Raw genomic sequence first — 16,872 nt, 5'->3', positions numbered from 1 at the left:
GCGCAGTAGGGGCACAGATACCCTGGCAGATTCAGGGGGCCCAGCACTTGGGGCCCTTGAATATATACATTTAGATGTAAAATTGCCACCCTTATATTAAGGGATTGCCCTGTATTTTCATACACATTTCATGAACCTCCCCAGCCAACTTTACCATGGAAGACAGAGGTAACCCTAGTGGGGGGGGGGGGGATTTCTAGCTACACCCCTGTATATAACACATAGTGGCAACCGTTAAAAATCCCCCAAGCTCAATCATGGTCCATATTTGTGGGGATATGGAGAAATATCACAAGGCTAATTAGTATATAGCAGGGCTTCCCAACCCGGTCCGTGGGGACGCCCAGGCGGTCCCTGTTTTTGCTCCCTCCCAGACTGTCTGTACTTCTGCTCCTCGGAGGGAGGAAGGAAAAACATGGACTGTCTGGGCCTCCCTGAGGACCGGGTTGGGAAACACTGGTATAGAGTATAAAGTACCAAACATTTCTCAATCTTAGACTGCATAAATTCAGACTTCCCATCAAAACCACTGTACACGGCCCCAACAGATGCCCCTTTAATGAGAACCAGACTCGAGCTCTGAAGAGCTGAAACACCATACAGATCTAACCGAGTAAATGTTTGTGGCTCCAATCCACAACCTTTCTGCTCTGCTGACCCAAACCCACTGCACCCCCTTCCCTCATTAATGCCTTAAACAAGAAACAGCAGAACCCAAACTCCAGCCCCGTTAAATGAATAACTCACCCCTGACCCTAGAAACCTCTGAAGGGCATTTGGCATCTTTTGAAGCCTAACAGGCTTGATTAGCTATATCCGTGTCACTCAGCTAACGCTAACTGCTAACAGCAGAAAGGACCGAGCGTCTGCCTGACAAGAATCTTGGATACCGGCTTCCTTCCTGAAAGCCTTTCCAGAAGGTTCCGGCCTCTGAATTAGATCCACATCCCTACAAACAAATTACAAACGCAGAAATGTTTTTACGCGAAATTTCAGATTTGTTCAGAAGACTAGTGGGATGATGTACACAAACAGTCGATATTCCTGAGCTTACAGAGGACACTATTTTTTATTTTCTCATCACAGATGTCAGATGCACACTGATGTTTCTGGCGGTTGGGGGGGGGGGGGGAATAAAATGACAATTTTTACAGAAAGAACAAACGCAGGCAGACGGTGACAGTCCTGTTAATTATGAACATCTGAGTCAAGAGTTTATTATTTTTTTTACCCTGTGAACAGCTGCAAGTAAACTTGCATGCAACTACACATTTTAAAAAACACAAGATGTCTTAACACTTCAAAGGGCAGTTAAGGCTCAAAGTACTAAAAAAAACTTACAAGTTCATTTTTGGGGAACTGGATAATTTGGCTAATGGATTAATGCTTTTATCTCCAGTAATATTCTGGGTCTAAAAAGGGGAAGAAACAAACACATTTCCTGTACACAAAGCATTATAGAACATTTCAACAAGTCTTCAGTGAACAGACAGGACAAGTGATACATCTGCACAAATAAATTACCCATATAAAATAATCCACTCTATTAAGGAAAAAATACTAAACACAAAATGGCTAAACCGACCCAAGGGAGACAGGCATGCTCCAGATGCGTGTTTTAGCAAGTGTGCGAGGCTTCCGGTTGCTTCTCCTCCCCCTTGACCAGTCTGACCACAGGGTGAGCATCCCCCCCCCCCCACTCCCCCCCCCCACAAAGTTACCCACTGATGACAGCATCATTCTTCCACTACCGCGTCAGGTGACGTGGTAGCTGGAGTCTTTGCCCTTTTTACAGACAGAAAGAAAATTCTCCAAAAATTCAGGTAGCTCCGACCTCCGAACTCCTGATGGAGTCTAGGAAAGAGAAGCTGCATTGTCTCTTTACCCTGCTTTTGCTGTGTGTGCAAATCATTCCACTAAGAGAGGAAACCCTACTTTCCATAGCTGGGAGAGTCTGGGTTACTATTATGTTATTTTTTTTTACAAGATTGAAAAAATATAGAATTAAAAAAGAATTTAACACACGCGTGGGGGCTGTTTGCTCGCTCTGACGGAGGGCTCCTTCTCATTTCTCCGCGTCTTCGCATTCGCCTTTGGGCGTCTCCGCCGGACTGCGGCTTTCCTGCGACTCTGAAGCCGGTCGCAGCTTCTTGGTGGGCGGGGAGGCATCTTCCGCGACCTCAGCCGGAGACGCCGCTCTGGTCTCCTCCGCCTTCACCTCGGGGAAAGCATGGTCTGGATAGAGAACCTTCAGCTGCTCCTCGAAGTACTTCTCCAGGTTCACACCAGCGGCGGCCACTTCTGTGTCTGCCTGTGAGGTGGGAACAAAGAAAAAAAAATCAAGAATAATCTCAGTTTATATCACCATTATATCTTTACCATCTGTCAATCACATCTTGAAGCAGGAGTCTCAAAATAACAGCCTGGGGGCCAGATCTAAGACGGTTCTATCTGGCCTATGACATAATTATTAAATCATTATTAAATCTGGGCCACTGAATGATCGTTTTCCGCAGAGAATAAGGAAAGACACAACATCATTCTGCTAAATCGGCTAATCGGGTTCAGTAATTCCCCCTGGTCGACATTTTTTTCCTCACTTTTTCTTTTTTGCTGAGGAGGGGAGGGGAGGAAGAAAAAAAAAAAAAACTCGACTGGCCATCTTTAGCTAAAGCCCCCCCCCCTCTGGCCGAGGGTCCCCAGGTCATTTGAGTTTGAGACCCCTGCCTTTAAGCCAGTTTTCACATAAATGTAACTAAGGACATGCCAAGCTTTTTGGAACACGTCCCTTTAGTTCCAGCTCGATTTGGGGGGTTGCGTGGGGGAGAACCTCATTGAACCGGGCGCAGTTCCGGAAGATGAGCCGCACATCCGCCACAAACTCATCCGGTCTCTGATACTGCGCATTATCCTTGGATTCAAGTTTCCTTTTCACAATGGACAGGTCCATGGGAGTCTTAATAACTTCATAATACTCTGGAACCATCTGCAAAGAGAAATCATTACTGCTGGATAACTTCAGGGAACAAAGGCGGGTTCACAAAACGTGTTATAAATACGTAAATATTTCAGTGGAAGGTTGTACCACAAGGCAAACGAGATTTGGATGTTCAATGTACCAAAGACATAAGGCACCCAGGAACCCTCCCCATTTTGCCATCCTGAGTATTTTTTTCTGTCTTTTGATTCCTTAAAAATTTTGGGTAATCAGTGTAGAGTGATCAGTGGGAGAAATCGCTGTGCTGTCTGGCTGACAGCCTGGTCTAGTCAGAGAGGAAAAGCCACTCACTGATGGAGAGACAGGTTCCTGGAAGTCGGCGCTCAGCTCGTTGCAGTAAAGGCGCAGTAAGAGCCGCTCGCATTTCTGTCCACGGAGAGAAGGAACACAGACAGGCTCAGAGCAGTCTTAGGAAAACTGATGACCGAAGACCAAACTAATGCTCGATCATACCAGTATGTACCTCCATCATTTATTCAGCATTCGTTTCATGACACGTTTAGTGTCCTTTGTGTTCTGCCTAGTTCCTGTATCCCTATTGGCTGATTCTTCTACTGTAGAGTGATCCGACAGTCCTTTGGAGACGCTTGACAATATCTCATTGTATAAAGCACATATAGTCACTAAATCACGATAATCTTGTATACCCACTTTTTGACAATAGGGACTTGGAATGCACCCATTGTCATCAGTGTTTGATATCTAATTGACCAATGAAAAGATGTTACATTAAGTCATCTATTTAACTAGCTTCTCCACTGAATGTCAGAAGTGTCCATCAAGATAAGAAAACCACGCAGCCTGCATCCGCGGACAAAAATCCATGCAATTCTATTTAAAACATTTAAGCGTTCACTGACGGCTGTGCAGAGAGGTTTCTATTTGTGGTGCTAAGGGCGTCTCATTATGTCGCTTCATGTTTATTCGGTAAAGCAGTTTCTGAGAAAATGTGTTTTTTCACACTCCCAAAATAATGGATTTTTTGGGGATGGACATTTTTCACCAGACAGTGCCAGTTTGTTCTTTAGAACACATGCCCCTTCGCCCTTGAACCCTTCTAGCTATGCCGCCACACTCATACAGGTTCTGACTGATCTGCCTGCACCCAGATCGCATCAAGCTGACGGCAGTAGACAAAACACAGGTTGGCAGCACGTTGCCACACGGGGTTAATAAACCCCTAGGCTGCCTTTGCCTTGGGACTGTGTCACTGCCAACAGATCTCTGCTTTAAACTCTCACCACAGCAAGGGAAATGTGTAAAAAAAAACGCCAGGAACCGCAAAAATGCCTGTCTGGGATTAGAATTTTTATAGGTGGCCCCGGAGTGCAGGGAAGTGCGTACCCGTTTGTCCACAGGTGAAAACTCTTTGGAATCGGGATCCTCCTTCAGAGCTTTGGGCCCTTCAGTTTTGTCACAGTCATATTCCATTTCCGGCGAGTTCAGCTCGCGGCAAAATGAACAGAACCATTCACCACTGGGGGAAAAAAGCAGAAAATACAGCTAAAATGTGCCAGGTTCCTAAATGCAGCAATGCATTTGAAAACGGACCTTTATATTTGACATTTGCTTTTTAATCCTAACATAGGGACTTTCTCATTATGTGTGCTTGACCATACTTGTGTACCCGATTTACGTCATCTTCCATTGCCAAAGACCAGTTCCAATACGCTCGAAGAGAAGGGCAGCGTGTGGCTCAGCAGGCTAAGCCTCTGTGTTCAACCCTGACCTCCCCACATCTGCAGGTACTTGAGCAAGGCCTTCTCAGCCAGCTTGCTCTGACCTACAGAGAGCAAGTGGGGGGGAGGCATAAAGAGAATTTCCCCACAGGGCCTGCTTATCCTTTATAATGATAATAAGAATAATAATAATAAGTACAAAAGATGGTAAAAGTCCCCAGAGGTCACTCTTGCCTCAAATATCATCGGTTGCATCATCGCCAAATGAGATCAATCCCATGATTCATTGCAACCCAAGTTCGTTCTTGGGAGGCAAGTTAGCAAGACCATTCTTGCCAAGACCACAAGTACGATCTGTGTTCTGGGTATGGAGGGACACCCATAGACACTTCCTGTGCCCTCCGACTCCCCGACCTCCGTCCCTGCCTACCTGGGAGAGCCGAGCAGCTTGGGGATGTGGCAGGTGAGGTGGAAGACCTTGGGACACTTGTCACAGCAGAGCAACTCGCCCCCGTTCTGGCACACGGCACACCAGTCCTCGTTGGGGTCCTCGTCAGGCCCCGGGGCCTCCCTGGCAGGGGGTTCGGCCGCTGCGGGGGGGTCCTGTGTGGGTGCTGGGGTCCGGTCCTCTGTGCTGTCAGGGAGACTGGCCCTCACGCTGGACTGGACCTGAGACACACACACACACACACACACACACACACACACACACACACACACACACACAGAGTTGACGTTGAAAGACTGCTTATCCTTTAAAGCTTCGGTCAATCTGAGTCTGCCTTTTAAAAAATATCAGCAACACAACCAGTAATATTTTTTGCCCATCAAATTTTCCCATCAAAATTTACTTAGTAAATCACATTTTAGCAAACAGATTCCTGACAAAACGGCAAATTAAGAGGACGGGGGGCAAAAAAAACCCACGAAAATGATTTCCTGACCCCCTTAAAGGGACGGTGATCATCTGGCCCAAACCCAGGCACGGCGCCTTACGAAATGGACGTCGTCATCATCCTCGGGCTCATCCTTGATCACGATAATGGGGCCGGGGGACGAGCGGCGTCTTCGTTTAGGCGCCGAGCTCTGGGACGCGCTCGCCTGGGCTTCCGGTGGCTTCCACACCGAAGAGCTGCAAAGCAGGACACCGAGTGGCGATGAGAGCAGGAAACAGCAGCGAAAACGGCGGCATCAGACAGAAGACCACGGCACTGACCTCGTCTTCGGCTCCGCTGAGCTGTTGGCGGGCAGAGGGGAGATGTGTCGACCTTGAGCTGGGGGGGGGGGGGGGCAGCGTCAGAAAGCAGTTATTTTGTGGTTTATGGGTTCAACTCACTCATTAACTCAGCCAGAACATGGAAAATGGAAGCTAATATCTATCGTTAAGGCGATTCCGGGAAGTCCTCACCGTTCCTGTATGGCGGAGAGGCTGGCAAGCTTTGCGAGAAGTTGGGCCTCATCATCGAGTACGAGCCGCTTTCATCGTTCTTCTTGTTCAGGTACGCCGACTCCATCATGTTCAGCTGGGTAATCATGGAGGTAAGGTCACACATTGGTCACACAGCTCAGACCCTGATACCTCTTAGCCCTCCTCAGCTATCTGTACGTCACCCTCTGGGGTCGACGGTGTCGTCGGCGATGCCGCGTATCTTTCTTGTGCATAGTTCATAACTCGCTGAAATCTTATTATAGACATGAAAAAAAAATGCTGACTAAATCCATAATCTGTCTTCTTTCAAAACGTCTATTGTGGGAAGTATTAAAGTTTTTAAAATTAAAATCGGCAAAAAATGTCACCTTTCTTTGTTTTACCTGCATCGGGGGCGTGTAGAACCGCTCTCACCCGAAGATCGCTATTTGTATTCTAAATAGCTGCATTAGCGCATATTCAAATGGCATTCGCATGGTAATTTGATGAACAACGCAACGGTGAAACGCGATCCAGATACATCCCCATCAGCGCCATAAAGGGGGGGGGGGACGTGGCCAGGTGACAATGGCTCATTCATACACGAGAGCTCCTACATATTCAATGGAAGGAGGCCAGAAATAGTGACATGAGTTAGCTTTTTCTAATTCTAACTAGATATTGCAACTATACCATTTAGTCATCTTCAGGTAGCCAAGACTTTGGTGATCAGATATCTGGGATCAAAACAAACTTCCACCTTTGCTTACTATGTACTTTTATAATGTTTCTGCAAGTGTTCCAAACTGTATTTTGCAGTGTCTAATTTGATGTCAAATTATAAACTTCGCATAAATCTGACATATTTACAAAGTACACTAAGATTAAGACGAGTTTAATGCCAAAACAAATACAGTCGTCCCTCGTTTATTGTGGTTAATCAGACCAGACTCTACCGCGATAAGTGAATTTCCGGGAAGTAGGATTCTTTATTTATAAATCGAATATTTTTGTAGTTAGAGCATAGAAAACCTGTTTACGACCTTCTAAATATGGTTTTTAACATTATTAGAGGCCTCTTGACATGAAATAACACCCTTTAGTCACCATTACACTCATATTACCCAATATATTAGACAAAATAAGAGAAAATATGACATTAGACGTTACAAATATCATTTTATTATTGTTGTACATTTAACTACGCACACACACAGTTCTTACACACAACCACTAACCTATGAAAATCCATGAAAAGTCATCCTAGATAAAAGTTCCATGAAAAACATAATTCTTTCACTGTATTATAAATACGATTCGCAAACACTTACAAGAGCAAAGATGCTTCTGATGTGTAGCGATGTATCATTTTCACTGTCTCGGTCAGCTTTTTAACGAATAAACCGTGGCGACGGGCGGACCGAGGCATCGCGGGAGCAGAGACACGGAGACTCGCTTGCCGGGGAAACACGCTCTTTATTAGTAGTCCTTACAAAGACCACAGCAGGCACCGAGCACCGAAAAACCCATTACACATAAGAAACACAAGGTTGTTAGACGCCGAACTGTAAGACACATACATGGTGGGGGATTTACGGAAGCTAATTACGCACGAGGATAGACCGGGTACACACAAGACACAGGTAAACACACACGCAACAATAAGAAATTAACCATTAAACAATAAGAGCAACAACAGAAGGGCTATTTACAACTGCACGCGGGGCATGCTGGGACATGCGCCTCGCCAGTGCTACAATACAAAAAACCACGATTACAGTGAAAGTCAAAGCGCAAAGTAGTGAGGGACGACTGTATATAAGAAATAATTTATTTTCCATGAATTAAGTTTATGATACTGAATGAAATGTGTGACCATGCCCCAGTCAGTGAAAGTGTGTTCCCTACCCCTAGACCCCAGAGAGTTACGGCTGTCTGGTTGTCCATTTTGTTCCCTTTTCATGTGACCGTAAGGTTGTCAGATCAAGTCCCCGGAGTGGATTTTTGTTCTTTTTCTCCGATTATAAAAAACCTTTTATGAACAAGTTCTTAAGTCAGTAGCTCTGAACATAGTCCTTAAACTAGCAGTAGCCTTGCACTTAAGGACGTGGACGTTCGTACATCCAGTCCCCTAAGAGGACTCTTCTCTCCAAATCAGCCAACCTTTTCTGGCAAGGAGAGCACCGGGTTAGGAAGCAGTACTTAAGCCAATCAGAAGCTGGCCAGCTGACCAATCACTCACCTGCTGCAGGGAATGCTGGGCGGTGTGAGGGATGCCGCTGGACAGCGGGGCATTCTGGGAGTACCGGGGCACACTGGGAAAGATGTCCATCGGCTTGGAGCTGCTCACCAGACCTCGCAGGGTCTGGACAGCAGAGACAGGAAGCACCTTAGAGCAAATTCACTTGTTTGAGAAACGCAGCTCACTTCACTTTCAGGGATAAAAATATGGTCACATGGTCACAAGTGGTTGGTTTATTGAAATGATTTACAAATGTTTTGGACATGAGAGATTTTATATGGATATATTACATAAAAAACATAATATCTTACAAATCTTTCACTTGCCATTACAAAACTGCTAATTTCCTCTCTGCAAATACACTAAGGATTTATTTTACACTTTTATTTAGAAGGTAATTTTAACCGCAGCAAAATGCATATAATGCAGGGGAAACATTCCAACAGCAGCTTGCTGACAAAGCAAGGCCACCGTGCACCCAGATGGGGGATCTGTCAGCTAAAATGGGGACGGTGTCATTCACAGAGACTGCTGTCACTCGGAGAGACCCATCGGCACCCACCTGAGAGCTGAAGCCTTGGTTCTGCAGGGAGGCGGTGGGGCTCTGAGGGTTCGGATGAGGGATGGCGAAACGACGGCCCGGCTGAGACATGGAGGACAGGCCTTGGGACGGGGAGCCGCCCTGCAGGGGCCGGGGAGGGGGTGGCGGCGGGGGGGGCGGCCGCGGCAGACGCATGTTGTGGTACCAGGTCCAGTGAGAGGGCGGCGGGGGCTGGCGGCTGGGCTGCTGGGCCAGCTTCTCCACCTGCATCTGGAGCTGGGCCAGCGTGCTGTGGGTGGCCAGCTGCTGCTGGGCCTGCTGCGAGGGCCCCACAGGGAAGCCGTTGGGGGATCCGTCGGGCCTGTGGCCCGGCTGGCTCAGCTGGTAGGGGAGGCCCTGGATCCCGGGCTGCTGGCGGCCTGGGGCACTTTCCACCACCAGGGAGCCTGTGAGGGAACAACACCCAGGAAGCAGATTTCAGCGAGAAGCTACACCGCTCGGGGCGACCGCTGGCCTAGAAAACCGGGAGCGCAGCGAGTGAGCGCCTTCTCCGGAGGAACGGCAGAGAGCGCATGTAATTATGGTGCAATAAAACAGGAGAAGCACTTCGACACACTGAAAGGCACCATTCTGCTAAAAACTGCACTTATCTTTCCTTCTTGTAGATATTTTCTCCCACTTCCTGAAACAGAATTATCATTCTGTTTGTTATTTCAATTCTTGATATTCTACCACTGTATTATTTAATTATTGCAAGGCTGTCCCTGAAGTTACAGCATGACGAGTCTTATTTATCATACAGTGAAAGAATTATGTTGGTCATAAACGACAAAGGCAGCCTATTCGTTTGTTACTGTAATAGCAGTTTAACTTGTTGAAGTATGTTCAACTCTTCAAAGTGTCACGCAACAAACAGTTAAGTCACTGTGTGACAACTATCCTAATTTTCAAGTAAAGCCGCACCAGTTACAAGACACTTCTTGTCTGTGCACCTCGGTATATTACAATGACAATAAATTAGAATCAAAATGGGTAATCCCTAGACAAACAAAAACAACAGACGACATTCCTCAAGCATTCACCTCCAATTCTGATTGGCTCTGACATGCGTCACTCATCCTATCTAGCTTAAGGCGGTTCTCCAGATGACTCACAGTCACAACTGAATAGTGGAGGGTTGACATCTATGTGTTCAGCATTCCAAGTTCTATGGGTGACTAACGAGTCAGAGCACGGAAGAATGCTGGCCGGCCACGGATGGGTGTTGCCCGAAAAGACACGCCTCCTTACCCAGATCCACATTCGAGGCCCAGAATCCTGAGCGGCACTGGAAACGCACGGTGCTCTGAGGTACGAACGAAGTATTGCATTTGGCCCGCAGGAGATTTTGGATTTGAAACAGGATCTAGAACAGAATGAATATGATCAGTTTTACTGGAAGTTGCTAATGCAGTTTAGCATGCAGAGGATCATTGTTTTACAGAAGAGTTGCCCATTGAAAGAGTGTCCATTTCAAATTTTGCACATTTTAAACCATTTTTTCCCTCTACGGAAAATTTTATTAGCAAAAATCAGAGATGTCCCAATTCACTTTTTTGGTACCCTGATTCGATCCATTCAATATTTATCTCTGCCGATTCCAAGCTGATCATTTAATAAATATGTAAATACACTGGTACATACTCATACAGTAGGCGTTGGTGAATTCCTCATCTGAGTAAGCCTCGCCATTTTGCAGTATTCTCCCTTACGATGTTTCCGTGTCTGATTAAATTCACTGTATTAAATGACGACCTGTCACAACCTCCTCTCGCAATTATGGAATTGCAAACATCTTAGGTAGCTGTCGGGCTACTTTGAGTTTCCAATTTAAAAGAATTTCCACAGGACTGACATCCCGATAGTTTCGAGCCGTGTGCCTCAGGCTTAGTGCAGCGTGTGACAAAATCTTACAATCTGTGCAACTGACATAAATTAGGCGGACCCGGGAAATTAAATCGATTGACCTTGGATCAAGCTATGGTGGTGGATACTGATCAATTAAAAAATGCCTGGATCGGCCCCGATTCCGATCACTTCTACTGGCTCAGGACATGACTGGCAAAAATAGTGTAATGCTTTAACAAACACATATTTAGCATAATTTAAATAGTGAATTTCAACCTAGCATAAAATGCAAACCTAGAGATACTAAACATCACACTATACAGCTGTGGAAAAAAAATGATACCAACATATTTTTAAACAAATCTGCATTTTTAAATTCTGGTTTAATCCTGGTTCTGGTGGCAGAAGCTACACGGAGCAGCAGGCTGCTTCCAGGTTCAAAGGTTCTAAGACAGCAGTACACAAGAACATGGTGAAGCAGGAGACACTGGGAACGACCAGAAACCAGCCAGGCAGAGGGCGGAAGCCACAGTCTAATGCCAGAGATGACTGTCAACTTATCTGACAGTTTCTCATGAATCGGAGGATGACATCAAGTGACCTTCTAAAGGAATAGGAAACATTAAGTGCAGGTGTGAAGTGCACTCCTAGGACAGATTGTATCAGGCTCACAGAAGCAGGACTGAGGTCCCATAAAGCAAGGAAGGAGCCCTTCATTAATGAGAAACAGGGAAGAACCAGGCTGCAGTTCGCAAAAAATATATATATTATTCACAGACAAACACCAGTAAATTGAGAAAAGAATGAAACAAAAAATCGTGCAGTGGTCTCTTAATTTTTTCCACAGCTGTATTTCAATCCACACTTCTTAATACGAAGAGAGCAATAAGCCACTCCCGCCACTCCCCCCGAGGCCTCACCAGCCGCTTGCAGTACAGAAGGGCTGTTCCACTGTGGCTGGCGGTTGCCCACTTGGTGAAGTTGATCACATGATCGAGGTGCCGGGACAGGAAGCCAATATCTTCCTGCTGCTTCCTGAGGCCGCTCTCGTGGTCCTTCATCAGGGCCTGGGGGGGGGGTAAGCACAGCAAAGGAGATGACCACACCCACAATAACAGTCTAAGGTATCATTTTTAAACTTCGAACAACAAATCTGGCCAGGATAGACACCTATACAAAAATGTGCCAAACACTCCATCCATCCAACTTCTGTAACTGCTTGCCGTGTTTCGGGGGGGTCTGGAGCCCCAGAGGCTACAGATGCACAAGGCAGGGAACAACCCAGGATGGGGCACCAACCCAGTGCAAGACACACTCACACACGATTCACTCACACATGGCACACCTATGGGCAATTTGGGAACTCCAATCAGCTTCAGTAGGCTTCTGGACTACGGGGGGAATAAGGGCACCAGGAGGAAACCACACCATGACACGGGGAGAACATACAAACTCCACACACACATGGAGCCATGGTGGAGACTCGAACCCTGGCCCCAGAGGTGTGAGGCAACAGTGCTAACCACTGCACCGGCCCTTGTGCCAGAAACTAAATGACTAATTACTTCATAACAGTTTAAGGAACATTCATAACGCAGTAAAATATTAATGAGAAAAATCTCAACAAACCTCAAGCTGATTAACCAAGATCTTCCCCTTTCTATTGATCTCTATAATTAAGGTACATATGGACTTCTTGATTTCATTGTGAACAGACTTTCGGTTCTCATCGACCTTCAAGAGTCTGAGGAAGAAAATTAAATTCATAAAGAATAAGTATGGCGTCGTTACATTTACCATCAAACACATGGGACACACATATTATGGTGACCTACAAATCAAAGATTCACACACCAGAGCAAAATGGATGCGTACCCATTGTTAATGGAATTGGAGACCTCCTCGATGGCCTTCTTCTTCTCCTGTAACTGAAGAGTCATATTCTCCATGTAGTCCCTGTGGTTCCTATAAGCATCCTCGAGGAATTGGTAACTAGGGGAAAAAAGCAGAGAAGTCCAGGAACCTCTGGGACAATGTTCCTGCTTGATATATGACGGAATTTAACACAGCCATTAAATGTAGCCATGCCCTAGAAATGCCAAAGCGACATTAACAAAAGAAAATCCTGGATTACGAATATATTGCATCATAATGTTACAATGCAATGAGCCAATCAGAGACTACACTACAAATGAACATCAAGGAAATTGCTGTGCATATATAAGACAACAAAAAGCTTATTCCACTAGTCAAATGCCATTCAAATCACAATAATGGTGCAAAATGAATTAAGGAATAGTTTGTGTATAATCGTCGACATCTACGCCCTCGATGAGAGACGAGTCGGGGTCTTTACTTGTGATCCTTGTGCTTCAGCAGCTGGCAGTCGCGACAGGTCAGGCGGTCGCACGTCTCACAGAAGAGCTTCAGCGGCTCCTGCTTGTGCACGTCGCAGAAGACCGGCTTCTGGGAGGACACGCACGCGGCCTCTGCCAAACGAGAGCGCGCCGGTTCGCTAAGCAGTTCGCGTTCCGCCAAACGGACCAGACCCCCCGGGCCCCGACGGTACCTGGAGACACCTCCTCCTTCTGTCGGATGGTGTGATCTTTGGTGAACTTCACCCTTTGGTGTGCGCCGATGCAGGTGACGCAGAGGAACTCCACGCACTCCACGCAGAAGCCCGTGGCCTCCGCATTGTCAGTGCAGCTCATGCACAGCTATGGGAAAGAAAGCGGGAAAAATATGGCCGTTGTCATGGCAAACCGGGGGGGCCAAACGACAGCAGCAGGTGTTAGCCAAATACTCATCAGCTACTACGCACTTACTCTTCATCGGAAACACAATAATACAGGTGTGCCATGACTACCATTAAACATTTACATGATTGTTAATTAAAAGTCCCAACCTGACTGGTCCTCTCCACTGTACTGCTGGGAACCTCCATGGAGTCCTTCACGAAGAAGTTCTCCATGACGTCCACCTCCATGCATTCCTGCCGGCACACTGGGCAACGAATCACGTTGACTGGGAAGAGGAGGCACCATCCAATTAGGAAGGCGACCCTCACGCACAAGTCGCACCACTAACACAGAAACACCTCTGGAAATGTACAATTTCCAAACAAAAATAGGGCACAGGTCACAAAACAGGGTAGTAGCAGGGGCAAGGAGCCAAGGTCTCCTCTTACCACCAACTGCAACGCACAAGGACTGAAGTGACCAGCTTAAATATTATAAAGAGTTATCAATTTTTAAACTGATCTCCATGATCAAAGAATAAAATTTTAACACTGGCATTAATTATTTAAACAGTTCAGGTATTACAAATCAGGATACAGCTGAAACTGTAAGGTTTATAAAGATGCGGAGGGACCTGATATTTCAGGTGAACTCCCGAGGGGAGACGTAACCAAAAGAACCAAATGGAAATACTTTGACTGGTTTTACTGGTGTATCCTGGTACGGGGGGATGTCACTGTCGTTGCCTCTTATCCGATGCTGATAATATGACGACATGCATTCAGACGGACGGACAAACAAACACGGCAATGACAAGCAGACATCTACCCCGTCGTGCCATCGATAAGGAGACGATGCCACGTAAAGAAATGGGAACAACGTGCGCTCGTGTCTTACGCGGATTCGCCGCGTTGTCGGCTTGTATCGGACCGCTCGTACTTTGATCCGGCATGACCAGACTCCTGGAGGGCGACGGCAGACACTTCTTGCAGAAAGAGTGGAGGCAGGGGAGCAGCTTGGGCTCCCGGCTGTGGAAACTGAGCGAGCACACGGCGCAGGTCTCCAGCAAGTTCACATGGCTCTGCTGCTTTGCGCTCTCCTCCAGCACCGGCATGCTCTCCGCCTCGTTCTCCACGATGATCACGGCGTCTTCCGATTCCGCTTTTTCTGCACTTTCGTCCATCTTTTTTTACTATGGGCGTGAATAAGCCAAATGTCACGGGTGCCGCGCTGCCAGATCGTGACGTCTATCTAATGCGAAAACCTGTATCAAAATTCAAAGTGACTCCGAAATACCCGCCTCCCTTTCCGTCTGTGCCACTGCGGGTTTGGCCACTGCTGCGATTTCACCTGAGGGTCAACGCGACTCTTTATCGCGCAGTGCACGGCGAGCAAAGCTTGCGGAGCATCGCTTGATCCGGGCTGCTAGCCGTAGGAAAGCGTCCGACTGTGAGTTCCCATGTAAATCCAAAACAAAGTGATGCGCAGCGGAAGGGAGAAGACCTGCCGAAGCGAACGTCTCATGCACTATTAAAAAAATAACCTAATTTTGGCCGAGGCTTCCAAAAAACGTGAAAACCCCCGTGGCATGTAAGCATTTAAATATACTCATGGTTTTACAAACGAGTCATCTATAGGCCGCTTGTGCCGAACAGTGGCGAGCACAGCGTTTAGATCCCCGAATTGCTCCGCGATAGCCACGGTATGGGTGCTGGGTGGGGACAAACTAGATCGGGACGACAGCTTCGCGTCTTCAGACGGGCCGTCCCTGGAGAACTGCGCCCATTACTGCCGGAGAATGAAACAGAAGCTTGGGTGCACTGAAGCACTGCTGTTATCGTTCGCATGAAATTCGACGACAGCATGTTTTATTTGAACATTTTTCCCATATCTTTTTTTTTTTGTCAAATGAACTGGATACACTGTTTCCCTATGGAAAAAGCTGTACAAGTCCACAAAGAACATAGTTTGGCAATATTACAATTTTTTTCTGGCTGGGAAAAAAATATATCATTCCTTAAAAGAAACGCCCTATTATGAATTCTTAGCCCGACATTCATCTCATGTGTCATTAAAATTAAATTCAGCAGTGAGCAGTTTCAGGGGCATCAGAAGCATTTTGATTGTGGGGGGACACACTGGCATAAAACTAATATTTTATGTTAAATGTGGGGGGGTCCAAACAAATAATTATGAAATGTGAGGGGGACTCGTCCCCCTCAGATTTAATGGTGGCGACGCCCATGAGCAGTTTACATTCTTCAGTTTCAGGATCAAGAGATTTGTGCAGTTATTGACTTTTCAATAGCGGTTACAAAATGCCACAATATACAGTCAGTGTCCACTTTATTAGGTACACCTGCTCAACTGCTCCTTGATGCAAATATCTAATCAGCCAACCATATGTCAGCAGCACAATGTATAAAATCATGCAGATACAGGTCAGGAGCTTCAGCTAATGTTCACATCAAACACCAGAATGGGGAAGAAAGTGACTTAGAATGTGGCATGTTGTTGGTGTCAGATAGGCCAGTATGAGTATTTCAGAAATTGCTGATCTACTGGGATTTTCACACACGACCATGTCTAGGGTTTACAGTGAGTAGGTCAAAAAAGAGGTCAGAGAAGAATGGCTAGATTGGTTCAAGCTGATAAAAATGCAACAGTAACTCAACCACTTCTTACAAACATGGTATGCAGAAGAGCCTCTCTGAACACAACACGTTGAGCCTTGAAGCAGATTGGCTACAGCAGCAGAAGACGACACCGGGTGCCACTCCTGTCAGCTACAAACAGGAAACTGAGGCTACAGTGGGCACGGGTTCATCAAAACTGGCCATGAAAGATTGAAAACATGTTGCCTGGTCAGATGAGTCTTAATATTTGCTGTGACATTCAGACGGTAAGGTCAGAATTTGGTGTAAACGACATGAAAGCATGGATCCATCCTGCCTTGTATCAACAATTTGGGCTACTGGTGGTGTGTTGCTGGGGGGGGGGGGGGGGTATTTTCTTAGCACACTTTGAGCCCCTTAGTACTAATTAAACACACTTTAAATTCCACAGCTGACCTGAGTATTGTTGTTGGCCATGTCCATCTGTTTTTGACCACAATGTACCCAACTTCTAACGGCTACTTCCTGCAGAATAATGCAGCGTGTCACAAATCTCTTATGTCAAACTGCTTTCTTGAAAATAAGTTCACTATACTGAAATGGCCTCCAGTCACCAGGTCACAATCCAAGAGAGGACCTATGGGATGTGGTGGAATGGGAGATTTGCATCATGAATGTGCAGCCGACAAATCTGCAGCAACCACGTGATACTTTAATGTCAACATGGCCCAAAGTCTAGGAGGAATGTTTCAAAGACCTTGGTG

The 16,872-nt window shown here is 46.3% G+C and overlaps 1 protein-coding gene across 6 annotated transcripts; it reads right to left on the bottom strand.

Annotated features, from left to right (window-relative positions):
* Positions 1-1,183: 1,183 nt before the first annotated feature.
* trim24 (tripartite motif containing 24) lies at positions 1,184-15,297 on the bottom strand. Of its 6 annotated transcripts, none has more exons than XM_023791480.2 (18): positions 14,433-15,297; positions 13,661-13,779; positions 13,325-13,472; positions 13,112-13,244; positions 12,631-12,747; positions 12,385-12,499; positions 11,676-11,822; positions 10,159-10,273; positions 8,890-9,314; positions 8,328-8,474; positions 6,086-6,200; positions 5,894-5,951; positions 5,674-5,809; positions 5,108-5,346; positions 4,343-4,475; positions 3,290-3,364; positions 2,831-2,986; positions 1,184-2,311 (listed from the first exon to the last, which is right to left on the bottom strand). In XM_023791480.2, the coding sequence occupies exons 1-18, from the start codon at positions 14,674-14,676 to the stop codon at positions 2,066-2,068; spliced, it is 2,868 nt and encodes a 955-aa protein (XP_023647248.1). In that variant the 5' UTR covers positions 14,677-15,297; the 3' UTR covers positions 1,184-2,065. The 6 variants fall into 6 exon arrangements, with proteins under 6 accessions (XP_023647248.1, XP_072554069.1, XP_023647245.1 ...); XM_072697968.1 differs by having other exon boundaries at positions 1,184-2,307; positions 2,764-2,986; positions 14,391-15,296; XM_023791477.2 differs by having other exon boundaries at positions 14,391-15,296.
* Between the last annotated feature and the right edge of the window lie 1,575 nt (positions 15,298-16,872).

The sequence above is a fragment of the Paramormyrops kingsleyae genome, chromosome 1 (assembly GCF_048594095.1).
Source record: "Paramormyrops kingsleyae isolate MSU_618 chromosome 1, PKINGS_0.4, whole genome shotgun sequence".
Lineage (NCBI taxonomy): Eukaryota > Metazoa > Chordata > Actinopteri > Osteoglossiformes > Mormyridae > Paramormyrops > Paramormyrops kingsleyae.
The sequence above is the reverse complement of the archived record's forward strand: the minus strand, read 5'-3'. Positions and strand labels throughout refer to the sequence as shown.